This window comes from Lethenteron reissneri, chromosome 47, assembly GCF_015708825.2.
Source record: "Lethenteron reissneri isolate LAM-NWPU_2019-01 chromosome 47, ASM1570882v1, whole genome shotgun sequence".
NCBI classification, from domain to species: domain Eukaryota; kingdom Metazoa; phylum Chordata; class Hyperoartia; order Petromyzontiformes; family Petromyzontidae; genus Lethenteron; species Lethenteron reissneri.
The window spans coordinates 6,912,723-6,937,321 of record NC_083825.1 but is presented as its reverse complement, the minus strand read 5'-3'; the positions used below and the strand labels follow the sequence as shown (position 1 = coordinate 6,937,321).

Here is a 24,599-nt window from a genome sequence, read left to right as displayed (position 1 = left end):
GGTTAAAGCACAGCAAGTTGCCACAGTAGGGGGCACATGTGGTGCATCAGCCAGTCATCTCGGTCATCTCAGTCAGTCGACCTGTGGCACCTGGGTCTGACCCGTGACCTCCTGCCAGCGGGCGTTCGACACTTCACGTGGCCTCAAGGTGCACATAGGCTGGCACAAGCGTCGTGGTGAAGTCACCACCACTTAGTGGCGATTGTTGTTGTTGTTGTGTCAGCGTGACACTGAGAGTGTGTGAGCGTGACAGTAGCGAATATTTGAACCGGTCCTGGGCCTCCCTTAGGTCGACACAGCCTCAAATGAACAACTGGTGGGGGGGGGGAGGGGTAAACATCGCCACTTAGGGAGACAAAGGCGGCCGGGCGTGGAGCTTTTCATCCACTCTCTCGTGTACCGCTCACAGCGCTTGCTCCAACAGTCTGTTGAGGTCATCCAGGGATCTTTGTCTTGGTGAGAGCGTGAGACTGGGAGGAGGAGGAGAGAATGCACGAGATTTGGGGGGAGGGGAAGTGCCTCTCAGAGGAGGAGGAGGGAGGGAGGGATGGAGGAAGGAGGGAGCGGAATGGCTACAGAGAACGACTGGCTGGGGGGGGGGGGGGAGAGGGCGAGAGAGTGAGACTGGAGGGGGAGCGTGAGATCTGGGAGGGAGATAGTTACGTGATGTCGGTGGCGAGAGAGGAGGAATGCCACACTGGGACGAGGGACACTGAGAAGAGGGAGAGAGAGAGAGAGACTGTTAGAGAGAGAGAGCGTGAGAGTGAGACAGTGTGTGTGTGATGTTGATGTAAAGAGAGAGAGTCTGGTGGTAATAGGGAGAAAGCATCCGAGAGAGAGAGCAACACAGATTCAGCGAAGACCTCAGGCTCAGAGTGAACACCTCCTCCTCATCCTTCTCATCCTCCTCATCCACATGGCATCCCAAAGAGCTCTCTTCTGCTCCTCTCTGGGGGTAGCTACGTGCATCTTCATCTTCGTGAGCCTTCAGGTGGGGTCCCACAGCAGCACACTGACACAGTACACACACTGATACAGTACACACACTGATACAGTACACACACTGATACAGTACACACTGATACAGTACACACATTGATACAGTACACACACTGACACAGTACACACACTGATAAAGTACACACTGATACAGTACACACACTGATACAGTACACACTGATACAGTACACACACTGACGCAGTACACACTGATACAGTACACACTGATACAGTACACACACTGATACAGTACACACACTGCCAGTATACACACTGATACAGTACACACACTGATACAGTACACACAGTACACACTGACACGGTACACACACTGATACAGTACACACACTGACACGGTACACACACTGATACAGTACACACACTGACAGTACACACACTGATACAGTACACACACTGATGCAGTACACACAGTACACACTGACACAGTACACACACTTTATACAGTACACACTGATACAGTACACACTGATACAGTACACACACTGACACAGTACACACTGATACAGTACACACTGATACAGTACACACACTGATACAGTACACACACTGCCAGTATACACACTGATACAGTACACACACTGATACAGTACACACAGTACACACTGACACGGTACACACACTGATACAGTACACACACTGACAGTACACACACTGATACAGTACACACACTGATACAGTACACACAGTACACACTGACACAGTACACACACTTTATACAGTACACACTGATACAGTACACACTGATACAGTACACACACTGACACAGTACACACTGATACAGTACACACTGACATAGTACACACGCTGATACAGTACACACACTGACAGTACACACACTGATACAGTACACACACTGATACAGTACACACAGTACACACTGACACAGTACACACACTGATACAGTACACACTGATACAGTACACACACTGATACAGTACACACATTGATACAGTACACACACTACACACACTGACACAGTACACACACTGATACAGTACACACTGATACAGTACACACACTGACAGAATAGTCATCATCATCAATGAGGATTATAGGAGTTCGATAACAACCGATCGTCTCCTACTCATGATGAGCATTATAATCATCATCATCATCTGTCAGTCTAGTGTATATCATATCATCCGTCACACTCATTGTGGTTGGGTTGATTGATGTATAGTGTAGGAAGTTGGATGATACGCTAGCCAACTCATAATAATAATCATCTTTATTATCAAAGACGTCGTAGAGTGGTTCATGTCGTCTGTCATCATCCATCACCGTCTTAATTATCAAAGGTACCTCATGGTATACACGTCAATTTAATCATATACATCATCATCTTTATCACTAAAGTCATCATCAAATTGACCACGTCTTATAATCCATCAACTTTATCATCGAAGTCATCCTCGAATGGTCCATGTAGTCTATTTAATATTAACCATCATCAACATCACCATCATCACCATGTAATTTTAGATGTGAAGCTTTCGTGACTGCAAGTATTCATATTCTTAGTTTTTTTCGGTAAAGTCACGTAGGTAAAACATTTAAATTAATAAAAGTTTTAATTTTATTTTTTTTACCAACGTGAGTTAACGGAAAAAAACCTAAGGATATCATCATCATGAGCAGCATGAGAGTAAGTTGTGTTCCTGATGTTGTTGAGAAGGCGTCAATATCGCTTCCTGTACCGCGTCTGCAGCCACGTGGTCCTCGTAATATCTGCAGTGTAAATGACACATCGCAGTATCTCGTGTTGCGTGTGTGTGATAGATGAGTTGAGGTGGTTGTGTGATGGAAGAGTGATAATCTGCAGTCTTTCCGTGAGAATCTGTGGAGTTACTCCCCCACCTTCATCACAGGTTGTGTGCATGGAGACATCACAAGCTTTGGTTCGGCGTTACTGGGATTGCGTTGTGGATGACATTGGTTGGGGGTAGGGACAGGATTATACTGGTAGGAACCTCCTGGTTACACCAGCCCACAGGGGATTATTGTGTCAGTCCGTCGTGCAGGGAAGGGTTGGGTGGGAAAGGAGGGGCTGGATGGGGAGGGTGGGGAGGGGCTGGGTGGGGAGGGTGGGGAGGGGCTGGGTGGAGCTGGGTAGGGTGGGGAGGGTGGGGAGGGGGCTGGGTGGGGAGGGTGGGGAGGGGCTGGGTGGGGAGGGGCTGGGTGGGGAGGGTGTGGAGGGCCTGGGTGGGGAGGGTGGGGAGGGGCTGGGTGGGGAGGGGAGGGTGGGGAGGGGCTGGGTGGGGAGGGTGGGGAAGGGCTGGTCACCCCGTGGTGCCCTTATAAAACTCAACGTTTCACCTACTCACGCCGGCTTGTGCCCGCCCTCACAGTCGGGCATATTTGCGGAATACACCACGCCGCCGTTGACCCTGGCCATTGACCGAGAAACCCAACGTTTCTACCAGCTCCCTCCGCAGCAGGAATGTGTTGGATATGGATCGTACTGTGTTTGTGTGTTAGGACTAGCTACGGCTGGTACTTGTGTTAGGGTTAGGATTAGAGTTTGGGGTAATGCACACGGCTAGCAATTTATGTTCGACGCAAGGCTAGAGTTATAAGGAGGGTTATGGCTATGATGAGTTATTGTGATAGGTTAGGATTAGAGTTAGGGGTAGGATTATGACTCTGATGAGTTCTTGTGTTAGGGTCAGGGCTAGGCTTTCGATTCGCATGTGTTTGGAGTACCAAGACTGGACAAGGACTTGAGTTAGAGACGGGGCTTAGGCGAGGGTCAGGACTGGTTCTGGCTTAGCTTAGGGTCACTGCTGGTTGCCTGTGCCCATGTTTTCTGGCTGCTATGCCACTGAAATGCGTGGATAATTCATCGCCGAGCCTGGCTGATGCCAACATTGTATTCTTTAGTTCGGCTAAAGTGACTCACAAACACGCGGCGGGCAATCTTACACGTTCCACAGCCTTATAGACGTGCAAGTGCTGCTGTTTGCGAGCTCCTATTAAGGCCGGCAGATCACACGTGCGACGCGGCTGTCTGCTACACCAATGGACATTTCGGAATAGCCCCCAGAGTGCAACTGAGGTCACCAATGTCAAACCATGATCCACATTGCTGGCTTCCATAATTGAAATCTATGGGTTTATATGTGGATCTATGGGTTTCGGTGTAAGTCTGTAGGTCTCTATACACGCCGATGAATATCTATGGGTACGCCTACCTTCAAGTGAGTCTCGAATCATGGCCCTCATTGCCCGCTTCAATTCTCAATGTTTAGTCTCTGTGCGAGTCTCTGGGTCGCTTTGTGAATCTATGGGTGTTTATGCGATCGTGCGGGTCTAATCGTGAGTCGTTGGGTCTCTGTGTATGTCTAGGAATCGCTACGTGGGTTCTGTACTGTATCATTCTCGATATTCACCGCGGGGCCACTGCTAAAGCCGTCCACTGGCTCATACCAGCACGGCCACCACGCCCCACGTTGCCATTGTCTATAGAGATACGAAGGCGGAAAGGTGTGTCGCTGCACCTGTTTGCCACGACCACGCGTGGCGTGGCTAACTCGATAGGTGCCCCCACACAGCACCAACTCTTGATTGAAAGCTTTCGTGACTGCAGGGATTCATCTTCTTGGTTCTTGCGGTAAAGTCACGTAGAAGGGAAAAAATAAAATAATATTGATATAAAACAATAGAAATTCTCACGACGTTTCGATTGAAAGCTTTCGTGACTGCAGGGATTCATCTTCTTGGTTCTTTCGGTAAAGTCACGCAGAAGGGAAATAATAAAATAATATTGATATAAAACAATAGAAATTCTCACGTTTCGATTGAAAGCTTTCGTGACTGCAGGGATTCATCTTCTTGGTTCTTTCGGTAAAGTCACGTAGAAGGGAAAAATAAATAATATTGATATAAAACAATAGAAATTCTCACGTTTCGATTGAAAGCTTTCGTGACTGCAGGGATTCATCTTCTTGGTTCTTTCGGTAAAGTCACGTAGAAGGGAAAAATAAATAATATTGATATAAAACAATAGAAATTCTCACGACGTTTTGATTTAAAGCTTTCGTGACTGCAGGGATTCATCTTCTTGGTTCTTGCGGTAAAGTCACGTAGAAGGGAAAAATAAACAATATTGATATAAAACAATAGAAATTCTCACGACGTTTCGATTTAAAGCTTTCGTGACTGCAGGGATTCATCTTCTTGGTTCTTGCGGTAAGGTCACGTAGAAGGGAAATAATAAAATAATATTGATATAAAACAATAGAAATTCTCACGACGTTTCGATTTAAAGCTTTCGTGACTGCAGGGATTCATCTTCTTGGTTCTTGCGGTGGAGTCACGTAGAAGGGAAATAATAAAATAGTAAAAATAAAACATAATAAAATAAGAACAGGTCTGTCGGAAAGACGCTGTCTTTCCGACACCTGAGGACGGCTGCTTGCGTTGTGGCCGAAACGTCGTGAGAATTGTATTTTATTATGTTTTATTTTATTTATTTTATTATTTCCCTTCTACGTGACTTTACCGAAAGAACCAAGAAGATGAGCACCAACTCCTTACACAGTCCATCCACCGACATGTTCTACATACTGCTGGACGAATGCCTCCCCACACCGAGCCTCATGGTCCGGAGTTCCTGCCACACTTGATCACTGTTTCATTGCTTTATTTTGGTGATTTCGAAAAGTTTACTGGTTTGGCCACGTTTGTTTGTTGTAGTACGGAGCTAGACTGATGGCCTTAATCTAAGTTGTCTTGTGGTTGGTGTTGTTGTTGTTTGACTTGCATCCCACTGGGATTTTTGCACACAGCGTTGGTGTGCGGTGCTTTTTTTCTGCAATATTTTGCCGTCTTTTCTTGGATTTTCTGTTTGCACTTAGTCACATATTCACTTTAAGATGTTTTGTTGTTCATGTTTTAGTTTTTTGTTTGTTGCGGTTGCACCCGATTCAAGAGCCGAATGGCTCACAGGGCTATACCTAATAAATTAACTTAAACGAGTGACCGTGTTCTATCCGCTGCTGGATGGAAGCCTCACCACGGCCCCCGTATGGGCCCAAATGTGGCATCTGACATTCGGAACAAAAGCCACCACGCCATGCGTACGCACACAAACCCAGCCGGGCGAGTTCGGCGTCTTGTTCAGTTTCTGGCTGCCCGCCCTCCCTCCCTCCGCCTTCACGCACTAAAGAATTCGCAGCGTTTCCAAACCAGTTGAGAGCGTGACACCCAGAAAACGAAAAACAAATCCGTGACAAAAGGGATTCGTGACATGTGTGATTGTGAGGACACGTACACAAACGGCTTTGCTATTCTTGAGCACGTGACGTTTGCAGCTTGAGCCAACCCCCGTCTGTAAACACGCACTTGTCACCACGTGAATCGTATCACCCAACACCACCGTGAATGTGTGTACGCGTGTGTGTTCGTCCAGGGGCCAGTTCCGCTTCGATGCCTTCTCACGAGCAAGGGGCCGTCCATAAATGACGTCACGCGATTTTGGACGATTTTTGACCCCCCCCACCTCGTCACACGGCGTCACAAAAAGTCAGACCCCCCCTTCAAATATGACGTCACAAAGCTCTGCCCCCCCCCTAAAAAAAAAATAAAACCTGCTTCAAATCGCTTTAAACTATTGTCATTGTAGTGCGTATTTAATGTGCCGCTGCACTCCGATGTTGTAGGAGAAAACATTTATCAAAACGTCTGTTTAATTAAGTGGAACGTGTTGTCTATATCTATTTAAAGTTGCGCATTTTGATGTGACGTCACATTTCTCACCCCCCCCCCTCGTCACACATCGTCACAAATGTCTGACCCCCCCCCTAGGTGCGTGACGTCATTTATGGACGGCCCCCAACATCAGTGACAATTATCTGAACGCCCCTAGGTCGACTCAGCCTCAAATGGTTACCTGGTGCGATGTGTAAACATCGCCATTGGGTGGGGGAGGGAGACAAAGGGGGCCGGGCGTGGTGCTGTACCCCCCCCCCTCGTGTGCCGTGCCGGCATTCACAGATGCTACTCGCAAACAGCACTTGCCCCAAACCGTCCGTTAAGGGGATCTTTGTCTTTGTCCAGCTTGACACGCCTGGTGCGGTTTGCAGTTTGCCTCTCGTGGGATAACAGATGAAGGCGCGGTCTTGCAACTGCTGACTCGTGCCACTGCTGACAGAGAGGACCTCCGCGAGAGGGAGCTCGAGAGAGTTTCTCTAGAAGTTCTAGATTTGAAGCTTCTCTCTCGAGTCTAGAAGCTATTTTGCCCGTATCTACACTGGCCAGACGTCTTGGAAGAGGTGAAAGAAGTACCCACCCCATACCCCACCACACCATTTACACAGGGAGTGAGGATTAAGTAGGGATACACGTAGGTATAAAATAAAATAGATCACGACGTTTCGGGCGCAACACAAGCGTCTGTCATCAGGTGGGAAAAGCGTGGTCTGCTGCTGATGCAGACTGTTTTAAAATGTTTGAAATGGGTGTAGCCCAAGGGTCATAGAGAAGTGGCCGGGTCTAGTGATGTTAAAGTGAGAAATTAGCATGATGTTAAAGTGAGAAATTAGCATGTAACTGGGCACGGAAGTGGCTATGTTAATGTGAGAGATTAGCATGTTACTGGGCCAGCCATTTCTTTATGACCCTTGGGCTACACCCATTTCAAACCTTTCAAAGCAGTCTGCCTCAGCAGCAGACCATGCTTTCCTACCTGATTACGGACGCTTGTGTTGCGCCCGAAACGTCGTGATCTATTTTATTTTCTACCCACGTGACTTTACCTAAAGAACCAAAGAGTATGGATTCCTCCAATCACGAAAGCTTCAAACCAAGATTAGGTATTGGGATGTTGAAGGTGGGTGACGTGACCACCCACGTTTGACCCCAACGCACGAATTACAGCCGTCTCGGTGACCTGAACAATATTTTACCTCCCAGTGCAACGCATCCAGTAGACACCGCTCGCTACGCTGCCGTGGCTGCGACTCCACAGTCTGGCAGCGAGCCCGAGCAGTAAATCAGCGAGTTATTAAAGCCCTGACCACGAAGGACATGGCCGAGTGGGACTGAAACATATTTCGTGAGAAACGAAGCCCTGGCTACTGTACATCTAACCTGGGGTGCAGCCACGGTGTAAATGTTTGCACTTTGGATCTGAAATCGATTTTATCTCCAGGCGCGGAAGTTGGAATAATGGTACGGAATTTGCATCTTTATTTCGACTGGAGGAATCCGATGAGCTATGAAGTTCTTTCTCACAGTTAAACGTTTCTTAAATATCCACTATCACGTTTGTCCACTCAGCAGTGAACACATTCCTGCGGAGGGAGCTGGTAGGAACGTTGGGTTTCTCGGTCAATGCCAGGGTCAACGGCGGCGTGGTGTATTCCGCAAATATGCCCGACTGTGAGAGCGGGCACAAGCCGGCGTGAGTAGGTTAAACGTTGAGTTTCATAAGGGCACCACGGGGTGACCAGCCCCTCCCCCACCCAGCCCCTCCCCACCCAGCCCCCACCCAGCCCCACGCTCCCCACCCAGCCCCTTCCCAACCTCCCCAACCAGCTGCCCCCCACACTCCCCTCCCAACCCAGCCCCTCCCTCCCAACCCAGCCCCTCCCTGCACGATGGACGGACGGACACAATAATCTCCTGTGGGCTGGTGTAACCAGAAGGGTTTCTACCAGTAAAATGTGTGCACCAAACGGCAAGTCGTGTGTGGTGAGGTAAAGTGTGGGTACCCCCCTCCCCTCTTCCTTCCTATTCCAAACGTTCTAGCCAGCATGGAAGAGTAGGCCAACTACATATAGCGCTCTTCCAAACGTTTTAGCCAGCATGGAAGAGTAGGCCAACTCCACATGGCGCTCTTCCAAATGTTCTAGCCAGCATGGAAGAGTAGGCCAACTCCACATGGCACTCTTCCAAACGTTCTAGCCAGCATGGAAGAGTAGGCCAACTCCATATAGCGCTCTTCCAGACGTTCTAGCCAGTATGGAAGAGTAGGCCAACTCCACATAGCGGAGGCCCTTCCGCCAGCACGTGCCCCGAGTCAGCGGCTTGCAGGGCTGCGCCTTTATCTCTCGTCTCGTCACCCCCCGCTGCTGCAGGTGGCCGACGAGCTGAGCGGGTATGAGCGCGCCTCTCTCCCGGGGGGCCGCCGCGTCCGCCCGAGGGCCGACGGGGACAGTTTGGGGGGCCCGCGTGCCGACGACGCCGTGCGGCTTCGACCCCGTCCCCGTCACGGGAGCAGGGTGGTGAGCCGGGAGGCGCAGCTGGAGGCGGGCGACGCGCGCTACCCGGTGATCGTGTGGTGGACGCCGCTGACGGGCGAGGCGGGCAAGCTGGCGCGCTGTCCCGGCGTGCCTGGCGAATGTTTCTTCACGGTGGACCGCTCGTACCGGCGGCACTCCATGGCCCGGGCCTTCCTCTTCTACGGTACCGAATTGTCTTCGTATTATTTTTGGATTTTAGAAAATTTCGCGTGAAATATAGAGAGGCGTTGGTAGTTCGAGGCGCTCTGTGACGTGGCGAGATGTTAGCTACCTCGCCGGGTGTACGGGAGGTTCGTGGGTTCGATCCCGACGCTGACTCCTGCTGCACATGTGGAGTTTACGGTGTCTCTTTCCACGTGTTCGCGTGGATTTTTTCTTCGGGCCGTCCGGTTTTCCCTCTCCAAATTTAGAATCAACGTCACGCGTTTAAAGTCTTTGGCTCATGTAAATGTCCACGTGCTAAGCCACTTCGTTGGGCTATTATTTGTGACCGCCAGGTCGCTTCTGAAAAAGAGCTGGTGAATATTTTTGTTCGTAGTTTGCAGAGTTTATAACGTAGTTTAAAAGTGGCAACAAAAGGCGAGTGATTTCGATGGCAAAGGGTGCGTGCAAGGGCCCAGGAATGAGCGACTGCAACAGAGGGCACGTGGTGGGGTTTGGAGGTCATACAGGACGGAGGGGTGAGGGGAGGGAAGAGGAAGGGAGTTGGCAAATGGAAAAGAGGTGAGGCTGTGAGAGAGGAGCGGACGAGGTCAAGGAGTGGGACGGCTTAATGTGCAGGGGAAGTTTATTCCAGTGGTAGGGTGCGCAGGTTAAGGTGCAGCCCTGCAATTGCTTGCTCACGTGACTGCTGGTGGAAGGTCCTCCGCTAGACAGGAGCTCTACAGAGCCTCTCTACAAGGTATGTTGTCCTTTTCTTAGGTTTTTTCGGTAAAGTCACGTAGGTTAAAAAACCAGTATATTTTCAAGGACTGTTTTCTTGGAATTTCTCTTACTTGATACAGCTATCGTGCTGTGACGGTTCCACCTGAAGACGGAAGCTTGTGTTGCCTCCGAAACGTCGTGATTTTTATTTTATTTTTATGTAACTTTTTTTCACCTACGTGATTTTACCAAAAAAACCTAAGAATATGAATCCTTGCAGTCACGAAAGCTTCAAATCTAGAAGTATATTGTCCTGCCGATGCTCGCTGGCCAGACATCTTAGTGGAGGTGGAAGTACCCACACTTTACCCCACTACAAGCAACCTGCCGATTGACTTCACTGCTGGAGAGAAGTTGTTGGGTGGGATTCAAATAACTTGCACCGTCGTTTCAACTGCCACGCCAGGAGATGTTTTCGAAACAGCTACCTCTGAATTGCAGGTCCAGTTTTGCTCTCCATTGCATCATGATAACAATCAACATCATCATCGTCATCCTCACTTAATATTTCGGACTCTCAATAATTCCTCCAAGTGGAGGCCCTTCTGCCAGCAGTGACGTGGGGGGAGGATATTGCAGGGCTGCACCTTAACCTATCAAAAAAATCATGACATTAATAAACAACCCTATTTAGTTATTTTACTTTAGAAGGATTCCTCAAGAATTGTGGGGGCCTGAACAAATGCCTAATTTGATAATTGTTTTTTACCCTTTTATCTGGCAAGAAAACTGACACCTTTTTTACGAGGAGTCATGTTTGCATAGACCACAATACCTGCAGTCATAATGCAAACAAAAAACATGTATGCACTGTCCTTGAAGTTGATTGGTCCACACCCGAGACAGCTTTCCTTAGAGCCTAGTCTCACATGGGTTGGACCAGATGATGCCAAAAGGCGCACAACTCAAAGACAATGCACCATCAGAGTATGAGAGCTCGGGGTAAGCATTTACACCATTGGTACCTCTTTTTTGTTTGCATTATGACTGCAGGTATTGTGGTATATGCAAACATGACTCCGCGTTAAAAAAAGGTGTCAGTTTTTTTGCCAGATAAAAGGTTAAAAAAACAATTATCATATTTTTTACTGGCAAATGAGGTACCAATGGTGTAAATGCCTCATTTGTCTGTCTTACCACGAAATCTGGCGCTTTCTCCCACCCCCTCCAACACCCCCCCCCGCACCCAAGGCACGGACTTCAGTGCTTGGGACCTCCCCCTGCCGCGCCAGCGCTCCCACGACTGGGCCCTGTTCCACGAGGAGTCGCCCAAGAACAACTACGTGCTCTTCTGGCCACAGACGGCCGCCCTCTTCAACCACACGGCGACGTTCAGCCGCCGCTCCGACCTGCCGCTCACGCTGCAGTTCGTGGAGAGCGCCAAGGCGCTGCTGTCGCGTCGCCTGCTGGTCGGCGCGGCCAAGAAGAGCCGGCTGCGGCGACCGGCGCCCGCGGGCCGGGGCCTGGCGGCCGTGGCGTACGTGCAGTCGGACTGCGAGCCGCCGTCGGACCGCGACGAGTTTGTGCGTGAGCTCTCGGCGTACATGGACGTCGACTCGTACGGGCGCTGCCTCCACAACCGAGACCTGCCTGGCCCGCTCACCGGTGAGCAGCGGGAGAAGCATCCGCACTGTGCGAGGGGGCAACGCTATATCCCCACACAGTGGGGGAGGCGCACTTGCTTTCAGGCACGCTTCTGCGGCTGTCCGGAACGCTCTTCCTTCTGATATTAGGAAGCCACTGCAGTTATGCACTTTTAAATGATCTATATTGAAAACTCATTTTTTTAGTGAGTTTGTTGTCCTACCCCCACACCACCGATTAGCGCGGTTCACTACGTATGTACGTGATGTTAATTCACATTTTTGCTGTAACCACCATCTCCTGGTGAGCCGGGGGTATGGCACCTCCTCGACCAGGGGTCGGAAACCTTTCAAAAGGGTAGAGGAGTCATTGTTTATGCTTTTGTCTTTGACCACACGCAGAACTACGTATACACAAACACAGACACAGCAGCAAGTATACAGCAGATGACAAACATATTCTGACTTAAATGAACAAAAAGAGGTGATTGAATAAACTGCGTCTATTTAAATTTCGATTTAAAGCTTTCGTGACTGCAGGGATTCATCTTCTTGGTTCTTTCGGTAGAGTCACGTAGAATGGAATTATTTTATTATGTTTTATTTTTATTATTTTATTATTTCCATTCTACGTGACTTTACCGAAAGAACCAAGAAGATGCGTCTATTTAGTTCCCCCCCCCCCCCACCCCCTTAGTTATCCTTTAATAACACAGTTTGATTGTTGTAAATTTCGTCGTCACCAAGACATTACATAGTGACCCAGTCATTGTAATATTGAATACATCATCTCTACATTATATTACGTTTAAGATTTAAGGTCGTTTTTTTCTATTTTCAAACGGCTGCTCGCAAGGGGGCAGCCAAAGAGTCACGTGGGGCTCCGGAACCGCAGGTTACCGGCTCCTGTCCTCGATGCTCATGGGTAGAAGGGAGTTTAACGACAACAGAGCGTGGCGTGGTGATCTGCCAACCGATCGCTGCTGCTACCTTCACAGCGCCGCCACCACCACCACCACCGCCACCACCACCACCGTCACCGCCACCACCACCACCGCCACCACTGTCACCACCACCACCACCACCGTCACCACCACCACCACCACCACCGCCACCAACCACCACCGCCACCACCGCCACCACCGTCACCACCGTCACCACCACCACCACCGCCACCAACCACCACCGCCACCACTGTCACCACCACCGCCACCAACCACCACCGCCACCACCACCACCACCACCACCGCCACCAACCACCACCGCCACCACCACCACCACCACCACCGCCACCAACCGCCACCACCGTCACCGCCACCCGCCCTTGTGCTTGCTTCACACAGACCCGTCGGCGATGGAGGCGGAGGGGTTCCTGTCGCTGCTGTCGAGCTACAAGTTCGTGCTGGCGCTTGAGAACGCGCTGTGCGACGACTACGTCACGGAGAAGCTGTGGCGGCCGCTGGCGGTGGGCGCCGTCCCCGTGTACCGCGGCTCGGCCAGCGTGCGCGACTGGCTGCCCGACCCCGAGCGCTCTGCCGTCATCGTCAGCGACTTCCCCTCGCCCAAGGTTCGTCGCCGCGTCTCCGTGATCAGCCGTCGGCCGCTCCTCCAGAGTTGGTTCCTTGTTTGGCGCCGGCGGTAGATTGCGTTCCTGAAAGGTGCCGCGTCGAGCGGTGACCGCGTCAAGTGGACCATTGCTCTGGGTATACAGCAAAAGCTTGGATTGCGAGCATAATTCGTTCCGGAAACGAGTTTGTAATCCAAAGCACTCGTACATCAGTTGTGATCACGTGACGCTCGGCAGACAAAGCATATACACGTACTACTCGTGTTGCAAGACCTCGCTCGTTTATCAAATTAATATTTATTTTAAATTTTTGCTCGTTTTGCAAAACACTCGCAGACCAAGTTTACTCGCAATCCAAGGTTTTACTGTATACATTGCAGGGCACAAGTGAATACAAAACGATACAAATGTTGTAAATGACATTTGGACGGTAAAATTAGCCTGTAGTCGTCCCATTGCGGTACAAAGAACTGAGGTGAGGGTAAGCCCCCGCGTACTGTATCGTACCGTATATTGTATCGTACCGCTCAGTTTCGCAGCTCAAGAAAGTAGTTTAGAGTCGACCGCTCACAAACCGCGTTATCACGGCGTGTGTGCTCCACGTTGTGCGCAAAGTGTCCCCCAATAGAAGAAGCGCATCACAGCGAAGACGCGTTGCAGCGTGAACACCGCCACGCGTTCAGAGCGAGCGCTTGCCCAATGTAATAACCCTACGATACGGGCGGTCAACCTTGACCGAGGGTCACGTCTGGCCTTCCCGTACCTTTGTCAGGCCACACATTCGTTGATCTCAACCCGTTGGTCGCACGAGGACCGTGGGCATCGAGACTCCCAGAGCCTGCCACGGGTCGACGTGAACCCATTGCGTGCAACACGTACGGACGAAGCGATGGCTCACGCGCTCAATATGATGCGTGCGTCGTGAATACTTAGGAATTGAATTTCAGTGGGGGTTCATGGACGGGTCGTTCCAACCCAGGCTATTGGTACTCTCGCACGCGTCACGGGAGCACGGACTCTTTCGCCGGACGGTGGTAGCGCGTGAATTGTAATCCGTCACTGGACGGTTGCAGATGTTGCCGATACCGCCGGCTGTGCTGCCGCTGACAACGGGTCAACTACGACCACACCACTCACTCCCCTGGCCATCTCCTCTTGCTCCGACCCGCAGGAGCTGGCCTCGTTCCTGCTGTCGCTGGACGCCGACGACGCCCTGTACGACGACTACCGGCGCTGGAAGCTGGAGGGCCGCGTGCGGAACCCGCGGCTCCTGACGGCGCTCAGCCGGCGGTCGTGGGGCGTCAACGACCCGGCACAGGACAACTTCATCGACGCGTTCGAGTGCGCCGTGTGCGCCCGTGTCTGGGAGAACGAGGAGCGCCATCAGCAGGTGGGCAGCGATGGATACGCTGCGAGATGTTAGCGACCTCGCCTGGTATGCGGGAGGTCGTGGGTTCGATCCCGACCCTGACGCCTGCTGCTGTATATTTGGAGTTTGCGTGTCTCTCTCTCATCATCATCACGGTGGTTAGGAGATGTTAACTACCTCGCCTGGTATGCGGGAGGTCGTGGGTTCGATCCCGACCCTGATGCCTGCTGCTGCTGTATATTTGGAGTTTGCGTGTCTCTCTCTCATCATCATCACGGTGGCTCGGAGATGTTAACTACCTCGCCTGGTATGCGGGAGGTCGTGGGTTCGATCCCGACCCTGACGTCTGCTGCTGTATATTTGGAGTTTGCGTGTCTCTCTCTCATCATCATCAGGTTGGCTAGGAGATGTTAACTACCTCGCCTGGTATGTGGGAGGTCGTGGGTTCGATCTCAACCCTGACGCCTGCTGCTGTATATTTGGAGTTTGCGTGTCTCTCTCTCTCTTATCATCATCACGGTGGCTAGGAGATGTTAACTACCTCGCCAGGTATGCGGGAGGTCGTGGGTTCGATCTCGACCCTGACGCCTGTTGTATGTTTGGAGTTTGCGCGTTCTCTCCATGGATTTTTCTCCGGATCCTCCGGTTTTTCCCTCCACATTTAAAATCAACGCATGCGCATTTAGAGTATTTGGCTGCTATCAATGACCACATGATAAGCCACTTCATTGGGCTATCATTTGTGATAACCAGGTCGTGTTTGAAAGACAACTATATAGCTCAGTGGGCCTTATCTAGTAAAATAAAACAAAGTTTCAATAGTTTAGTATATTTGGAGTTTGCATGTTCTCCCCGTTGGTCGCTTTGATTTTTCTCCGGGCCCGTCGGCTTTTCCCTCTTTGTCAAAATAAAGAAAAACAAAAAGGGTAGGACAAGAGCAGGAGGTGTTATGAGGGTCGAAGGTCTTCCTTTTCTTTCTCTGTCTGGTGGGGGGGAGTTGAGCGGCAACATTCATCTTCGGGCTGGAACAGTCAGTTGATTAAAAAGCAAAGGTGGTAAAGGCGCAGCACTGCAATTGCTCGCTCACCCCGCTGCTGGTGGAAGGACCTCCACTTGTGGGAGCTCGAGAGAAGACCCTCTTAGGGGGTTCAAGTGTTAATTTTTTTCCCATCCCGATCATACTCGCAGCAGCGGCTTTTGGCGAGCCGTCGGGCAAAGACGGCCACTGCATCGCTTCTGTGGCCGTCTGGAAGGCTCTTCCGATATTAGCAGGCCACTGGAGCAATGCACTTTTAAATCATCTAGATTGCAACCTCCTTTCTTTAGAACTAATTTTTGTGTTTAGTTTGTTGTCCTTCCCCCGCACCTCCAATTTGAGCGATTGGCTATGTACAGTGCGAAGAAAGTTCAACAAACATAGGCACATTTTGTTCAACCAGGTAGGAACTCATGAGACCAGGATAGTCTCAAATCCAAGAGTGACTTCACCAAAATAACAAAAGTTAATTAAAAAAAGGAACAGCAATAAAGCAAATAGAAATCAAAGCACTAACAACTGAGTCACATATATGGGCTGATCTTCCATGCTGGCTGGACTTCTGTGAATACATGGAGGTACTCACAATTTACACCACGACACACGACTTCAGGGGTAGCTCCATGGTGAATATCTAAAATGCTAAAGTCACGTAGAAGGGAAATATTAAATAAGATAAATACAAAACAATAAAAATTCTCACGACGTTTCGACTGCAACACAAGCAATCATCATCAGGTGTGAAATCCACAGCAAGAAAAATGTATTGCTGTGGATTTCACACCTGATGCTGTGGATTTCACACCTGATGACGATTGCTTGTGTTGCAGTCGAAACGTCGTGAGAATTTTTATTGTTTTATATTTATATTATTTTGTTATTTCCCTTCTACATGACTTTACCGAACGAACCAAGAATATGAATCCCTGCAGTGACGAAAGCTTTAAATCAAAATCTAAAATGCTGTTGCCGCTAAATGATCTAATTGGGCAGTGGTGTTGCTATATGGTTTGTGGTGTGAAAATACAGACTCACATTGAGATTCATAGACTTAGAAAGGAGACCCGTAGATTGGTGACGACCAAAATGTCATCATCGGTCATGTTCAATCTGCTGCTGGGCGAACTCCTGCCCAACATGTACACACCGCAGTAAACATTTTTACATCACCACGAATGTGCTAGATGATGATTTGATAAATGAATGAACGAACAGGCGAACCAATATCTGCAATGAATGAACGCACGCAGGGTCTGCTAGATGATTATTTGATAAATGAATGAACGAACAGGCGAACTAATATCTGCAATGAATGAACGCACGCAGGGTCTGCTAGATGATTATTTGATAAATGAATGAACGAACAGGCGAACCAATATCTGCAATGAATGAACGCACGCAGGGTCTGCTAGATGATTATTTGATAAATGAATGAACGAACAGGCGAACCAATATCTGCAATGAATGAACGCACGCAGGGTCTGCTAGATGATTATTTGATAAATGAATGAACGAACAGGCGAACCAATATCTGCAATGAATGGATGAACGCACGCAGGGTCTGCCGAGGCGCCAGTGGACCGCTGACCCCGCTGCCCTCAGCTGCCCAGCGCCAGCGCCGTTCCGCCCGGCGCTCTCCAAGCCCGGAGGAGCGGCGGCGGCGGCGGGGGCGGAGGCACGGGTCCGGCGGGGCGGCCGTCGACGCTCGGTTGCTCCACCCCAGCCGGGCTCCGTCGTGCGGGAATTCTGGCTGCCGATGCACCGTCAGTCGGAGAAGGAGGCGGAGGCCCTGCACGCGCTGGTGCTGCACAACCGCAACTACACGGAGGCGCAGTTCTACGCTCGGGCGATGCGCGGCAAGGTCTGACTGCGTCCGTCTCGACGAGGTGTTTCTTCTTGCTGGGGCCTGTGGACCCCGCTCAGCCGGTGCAAACATTTCTCACAGGGCTCGATTGTGACAAACAGAAGCAGAAGGTCTTTAGAAGTGATTGTTGCGTTTAGTTTGTTGTCCTTCCCCTCCCCCCCTGAGCCTCCGATTAGCACGGTTGGCTACGTACGCTGCGGAAGAAGTTCAACATACATGCACAAACGTGGACTATCAGCCCCTGAGCCCTGGTGACAAAACACATTCACTCGTCTCTCTCAATACCACTCATACTGAATGATTCGTTTTACCGGAGCATTTTTTTTTAACCGCAGCTATAAGGTTTTTTTTTGGGGTGGAAATTTATATCTCAGGGTGAAAGTCGTTTAATCAGCGGAGTTTATCATGAGTAAAATATCAATGAATGTTTGAAACAACAAGTTATTATTGTCAACCTGCATTTGCATCATAGTCCTACAGACCACCTGGAAGACCGTCATGGAGCACTGGTGGTCTGGGGATCACACTCTGAGCACCACTGCGCTAGAGATACCTCACTGAGAACCACTGCGCTAGAGAGACCACACTGAGAACCACTGCGCTAGATATTCCAAGGTTCTCGTTGCCGAGTTGAGCAGGCGACGTCCCATCGCCTCCCGCTGTGGGCACGCCACGGTTGGTTCCATCGTGCGGTGGGGTAAAGTGTGGGCGCCCCCACCGCTTTCAAGAAGTGTGGCCAGCGCCGATGAGTAGATCTAAGCGTCCTCTGCAGGGCTTCTCTAGAGATCCGCTTAGAAGTGGCATGAGCAAGCAGGCTGCACAGTTAACAAAGTGGCACTTTGGCAGAGATTCATGTGTACTCTTGGTTTTTTCGGTAAAGTCACGTAGGTAAAAAATTTATTAAAGTAATAAAAATCACGACGTTTCGGAGGCAACACAAGTCTCCGTCATCAGGTGTATCAAGTCAGGCAGGGATTCCAAGATGCAAGATCTTAAATACGAGTTAAGGAGAAAAAGAAAAAGACATTCATGTGGTTGGCTCGGGGTTGTTGATGCACAATATGTGTTGATGTGTCATGATCATCATCACGATCACCACCATCATCCGTGGTTTGCGTACACAATCTTTTCTTTAAAGATCTGTGTGCGCTGACTTTAGGTAACCGTGTAAATATGTTTTTATGGCATATTTTATGTTTAACCTGATCGTTAACTACTTAAACGTTTTCTAAGTGAAGCTTTATTTTACTATTCACACTCTGCAGGCAATGTTTCAACATATATTTGTAATGATTAAAACATTCCAGTGTGTATATATTTTTTACAGATTTTATGAAAGTACAAGGTATTAGGTGAAAATAGTCAAATGTAAATGACTTCTGTTGAACATGGTATGCAAACTTATACGCAAATTTGCAATATCTCTAAGAGCTATATCAAGAGTATTGAGAACTTTATATTAAACACTATGCATTTGCACTTACTTAAAAGTACATTAATTACTAATCGTGTATAGGCTTTTGTCGATTCACTGCTGGATAAAGGCCTTTCCATGCTATATCGTAAATGAGGAGGTTGTTTGTCCATCCTTCACCATAATGGCCAGTGCGGTTTGGTGATGATGGATTATGAAGAAAGCAAGGGTGGAAAAACCCCGATTTTTCCAGCGGCAGGCATCTGTTTTTTTCTTTAATACAATTAAACCCGATTTCGGGGAATTAAAACCTGGTTTGATGAATACGAAACTCTGATCCAAGGCTTAGGCTGCTTCCTCGTCGGTGCTGCTATCGTACTCGGGGGGGGGGGGGGGGGGGGGCGTCGGGCACGGGGTAGTCGTAGAATGCTGGCAGGTTGGTCTTGATGAACACGAGCTTCTCCACAATCGTGGGCGCCTGTGAGTTCCTTAGCTTGGAATGGATGAAGCCCATCGGTGAGAAGTTGGCGAAGTGCGGTTCTGCAATTAGAATCAATGAAACCGGATTTCTCCCAATCTCAGATGATCGGGATTAATATAAAAGACAATTAAACCCGATTGTAAAAAACCCGACTGTGCCACCCTTGGGAGAAAGTAGTTCTCTCATTCTCACTCGCCGCTAGTTGTGGACGGGAATCGAACTTAGGTCGCCAGGTTCATAGTGCAGTGAAATCTAAACTAAACTATTTGTTTTTACCAGGTAAGGGCCACTGAGCTATGTAGCTCTTTTTGAGAAGCGATGTGGCCACAAATGACAGCTCAATGAAGTGGCTTATCACTTGGAAATGTTTTGCAGTAGCCAAATACTCTAAACACATGTTGATTCTAAATGTAGAGCGAAAAATCGGAGGACCCGGAGAAAAATCTATGGAGAGAACATGCAAACTCCAAATATACAACTGGTGTCAGAACCCACGACCTCCTGTATACCAGGCAAGGTAGTTAACATCTCTGAGCCACCGCGGCACCCCGTATCGATATGTCAACCGATATTCTGACACCTGTCCACCCACCATCCCCATTGTGGTGAAGTATGGTCAAACAGCCTCCACGACTGATGGCATGGGGGGAAACTTTCATCATATCCCTTCAACAACCGCTGCCAATTCTATTATTTTGTATGACGATGTCAGTAGCAATACGTTCAGGATCTAGATGCCCAATGTCGAGGTCTACTGGCCGCGACGAGAAGGCTTGAGGAGAGAGTTCGTGTACAACCCCTACCATTAGTGCCCTCACAGTGTTGTATAGTTATGCCATAACTACTCTTAGGCTAAATTTCGATTTAAAGCTTTCGTGACTGCAGTGATTCATCTTCTTGGTTCTTTCGGTAAAGTCACGTAGAAGGGAAGTAATAAAATAATAAAAATAAAACATAATTAAATAATTCTCACGACGTTTCGGCCACAACACAAGCAGCCGTCCTCAGGTGAAGACCAGGTCTGTCGAGGGGACAGTGTCTAAAAGAAGATACTCTTAGGCTTTTTTGGTAAAGTCACGTCGGAAAAAAATAAGAATAAAATTAATAGAAGTAATAATATAAATAAATTATTACTTCTTTTATTTTTATTTTTTACCCACGTGACTTTACCGAAAAAGCCTAAGACTAGTTATGAATCCTTGCAGTCACGAAAGCTTCCAATCTAGAATGATGCCATAACTATTTATAATTGGCCGATGGCGCCATCATATACAGAGGATCGCAGAGCTCGGGCGATTGTTGGTGCCGGCTCGCCGCGTGTAAGCTGCTGCTGCTGCTGCCTTCCCCGCCTGTCTGTGGTTCATGTCTCTCTACGAGAGCGAGTGACCACTTACAAGGCGAACTTGTCATTATTATGATTTGCTCCGTGTTAATTTCAATCAATGGCGCAGCTATGGAGTGGGCAGATTGCACTACGTTAATTTGCACCATTGGAACCTCATTTTCCAGTAAAAATATGATAATTGTTTTTTTTACCCTTCTATCTGGCAACAAAACTGACACCTTGTTTTTACAAGGAGTCATGTTTAGATAGACCTAGTCTCACATGGGTGAGACGTCCAACGACTCTAAGGAAATCTGTCTCGGGTGTGGACCAATCAACTTCAAGGACAGTGCACATTCTCAGAGTTATGTTTTTTGTTTGCATTATGACTGCAGGTATTGTGGTCTATGTAAACATGACTCCTTGTAAAAACAAGGTGTCAGTTTTGTTGCCAGATAGAAGGGTAAAAAAACAATTATCATACGTTAATTTGATTAATATACACAGCCACTTGAAATGCAACGATGTACACTCGCTCACTCGATAGCACTGTATAAAGACTTCCTTTGACATTGTCCGGGTGTTTACCCTCCACGGGTTTCTGGGTTCGTTTTCGAACATTCCTTTTGCTGGGTTTACAAATTTTTTTTTTTTTTAATCTCAAACGAGTGATGTTCAAGTGATTAAACTGTTTGTAAAGTCGATGGAATGGATTAAACAAAAGGTTACGTCCTTCCGAAAAAAAACATGTCCTGCTAGTCAGCAGTATAAAACTCTGTACGTTGACATATTGTCGATTAAATTAATTTAGGATGCAGCGAATACACTTCAGGTCGCAGTGAGCGACACGTGACAGATTACGTCCGATGGCAGACACTTGCAATTAACTGTGAGACAGCTGTAATGAGCAATATGTACAATCTTTGACAGTTACAATCACAGTCGACATCAGTATAATAGTGCCTGTTACAGCAAGCAATTCTACATTAGAAAATCGTAGCAGCTACGATACCTATTCACGTTTGATTCAAATTAGTCGAGTCATTGTCTGTTGTTGCGTCTTCATGGAGACCCAGCGATTGTGCAGTGCGTGTTTACGAGCAATTGATGTCCACCTGAATGTATCACGGGCTTCCTGGGGGGGGGGGGGGGGGGGGTCACCCACTACTGCCTTGTGAGCCCAGCCATAAATGCTGTTACGTGGAGTATTTCCATGTTCAACGTGCCTTACATGCTGACGCTGCCATTCGTGAGCGTGTGTCTATGTACCGTCAAGCTCCTCATATCCAAGCCCTCTCTTAGCCGTGCTTTCCATTCATGACTTGTGCAGCCCGATCGAACCGCACTTTGCTCCGGGTTGCCACCTGTCCCGGTTCTCCCGGGACCGTTCTCTGGCTGACGTAGCAGTCCTGGAAAATCTATCCCAAGTCCTCCCGGGGCATCGAAAGACACAGCTTGTGTCAGTTGCATATTAATGATGATTTACCACTCGCACGGAATGTGTTATCCTGTGGTGGTATTGTGAGATATTCTTATTCTTCTTCCGATGATGTGCCCCGATTGCTTTTTTGTAACTTAGAGGCGGCAAATGTAACGTTCCGCTATGTTTGCGACGTGTGTGCGGATATGAGGGAGTGACTCAGGAGTTCTGACAAACCATTTATCTAGGAGAAAGTGATTCGGAAAGCAGTGGCACATCAATCAAGTGTGTAGGCGCGGTGCGACTGCTGGAAGGTTTTAGGGGCTGTAGAAACCCAGGCTGTGGGCCACTTGGAAAAAGCAGGGAAACATTGGACGGGGAAGGGAGGGGGGTCTCATTTAATTCCTTGCACCAGGGCCCACGCCACGGTGGAGGGATGTTAACTACCTCGCCTGGTTTACAGGAGGTCGTGGGTTCGATCCCGATCCTGACGCCTGCTGCTGTATATTTGGAGTCTGCGTGTCTCTCTCCCCGTGGTCGCGTGGATTTTTCGCCGGGTCCTCTGGTTTTTTTCCTCATTTACAATCAACGCCACCCAATTGGAGTATTTGGCTATTCCTAAAAATTTTCACGCGATATTTTACTTCGTTGAGCGATCATTTATGATAGCCAGGTTGCTGCTGAGTGGGCCTTACCTGGTAAAATAAAAGTTTAGTTGAGACTGTCCATTAACCTATAGTCTTTGGCACGGATAAGAGGGAGTCACGTGGACGTGGTGGCAAATGATTCCTATCATCCACAGCTCTCTGATGTTGTGTTCGGTTCGCAGCCCCGCAGCGTCGTTTGGCAATGACGTCCGATGTTTCGCTTTAAGTGCCGGGGAGCGAAACGTCAAAACGCGACCGGACCGACACGCGGTACAACCCAAAGGCAGACACAGACACACACAAGGGGAACTCTACGCAGCCACCTGAAAAAAATGTAGGCAGCGGTCCATCGCCCCGTCATCCATTTGTATCCATCACTCGGACACTGCGGGGGCTAATTTGCGTGAATGAACACAAATAGCGCTTCAACATCGGAGCAGTTAAGGCGAGTTTTTGCTGTTTCGCAAAAAATGCAGGTTGTCTTCGAATGTTCTCCTGCGTATAGATAGATATTATTATATCAAACTGTATACATGTTGGCATATGCCTTGATTGTTGTTGTTAAAGGCCTGCGTGGGGACCATTGGATATGACAAAGATATGTTGTACCTAGTAGTAGGTTTTTACCCTTTAAACTGGTACAAAACTGACACCTTTATACAAGGCATCATGTTTGCAATAACCACAACACAAGTAGTCAAAATGCAAACAAAAATAAACAACTCTGATAATCATAATGAGTTGTACGCCTTTTGGTGTCATCTGGTCCAACACCAATGAAGACGAGGCTCTAAGGAAAGCTGTCTCGGGTGTGGACCAATCAACTTCAAGGACAGTGCATATTATTATCATTATCAGAGTTGTTTCTTTTTGTTTGCATTTTAACTACTTGTGTTGTGGTTATTGCAAACATGATGCCTTGTATAAAGGTGTCAGTTTTGTACCAGTTGAAAGGGTAAAAACCTACTACTATATTTTGCCACTGGTAAAGGAGGTCTCATAGTATATGTTGTACCTGTCTGAAAGTGTGCGTTGTCACGCCCTTGCCTATCATTCTAATAAACCGTTCGACAAGAGAACATATCTCCCGGTGTATTTTTATTGTTGTCAAATGCGGCTTTTGAAGGACTGCTTCGTGACTTTATTGATTAGAGACGACCGTCTCGTATTCATATCCATTGTGGCTCTTGGAATACTGCTTTTTTTAAATCTAATAAAAAATGTCTCTTCTTGTTATTTTGGTTTCCGAACCTTGTGATCGAGTATATATTTTAGTGGTTATAAACACATTCCTTCTGCAGTCTAACACATTCCTGCGGAGGGAGCTGGTAGGAACGTTGGGTTGCTCGGTCAATGGCCAGGGTCAACGGTGGCGTGGTGTATTCCGCAAATATGCCCGACTGTGAGGGCGGGCACAAGCCGGCGTGAGTAGGTTAAACGTTGAGTTTTATAAGGGCACCACGGGGTGACAGCCCCTCTCCACCCACCCAGCCCCACCCTCCCCACCCAGCCCCTCCCCACCCTCCCCACCCAGCCCCTCCCCATTCTCCCCACCCATCCCTCCCCACCCAGCCCCACTCTCCCCACCCAGCCCCTCCCCACCCAGCCCCTCCCCACCCTTCCCTCCCCACCCAGCCCCTCCCCACCCTCCCCACCCAGCCCCTTTCTTCCCACCCAGCCCCTCCCTGCACGACGGACGGACACAAT

At 48.8% G+C, this 24,599-nt stretch overlaps 1 protein-coding gene across 1 annotated transcript; it reads left to right on the top strand.

The window, feature by feature from the left end:
* Positions 1-682: 682 nt before the first annotated feature.
* Positions 683-19,382, top strand: LOC133354446 (alpha-(1,3)-fucosyltransferase 10-like). The gene is made up of 6 exons (XM_061571270.1): positions 683-991; positions 9,099-9,426; positions 11,379-11,792; positions 13,114-13,337; positions 14,509-14,727; positions 17,301-19,382. The coding sequence occupies exons 1-6, from the start codon at positions 917-919 to the stop codon at positions 17,607-17,609; spliced, it is 1,569 nt and encodes a 522-aa protein (XP_061427254.1). The 5' UTR covers positions 683-916; the 3' UTR covers positions 17,610-19,382.
* Positions 19,383-24,599: the final 5,217 nt, after the last annotated feature.

Excerpts from the sequence above, each read along its gene's own strand:
- LOC133354446 (XM_061571270.1), top strand. The coding sequence starts at position 917 with ATGGCATCCCAAAGAGCTCTCTTCTGCTCCTCTCTGGGGGTAGCTACG. Across the intron at positions 11,793-13,113 it reads CCTGCCTGGCCCGCTCACCG|ACCCGTCGGCGATGGAGGCG; the intron begins GTGAGCAGCGGG and ends TGCTTCACACAG. Across the intron at positions 13,338-14,508 it reads GCGACTTCCCCTCGCCCAAG|GAGCTGGCCTCGTTCCTGCT; the intron begins GTTCGTCGCCGC and ends TCCGACCCGCAG.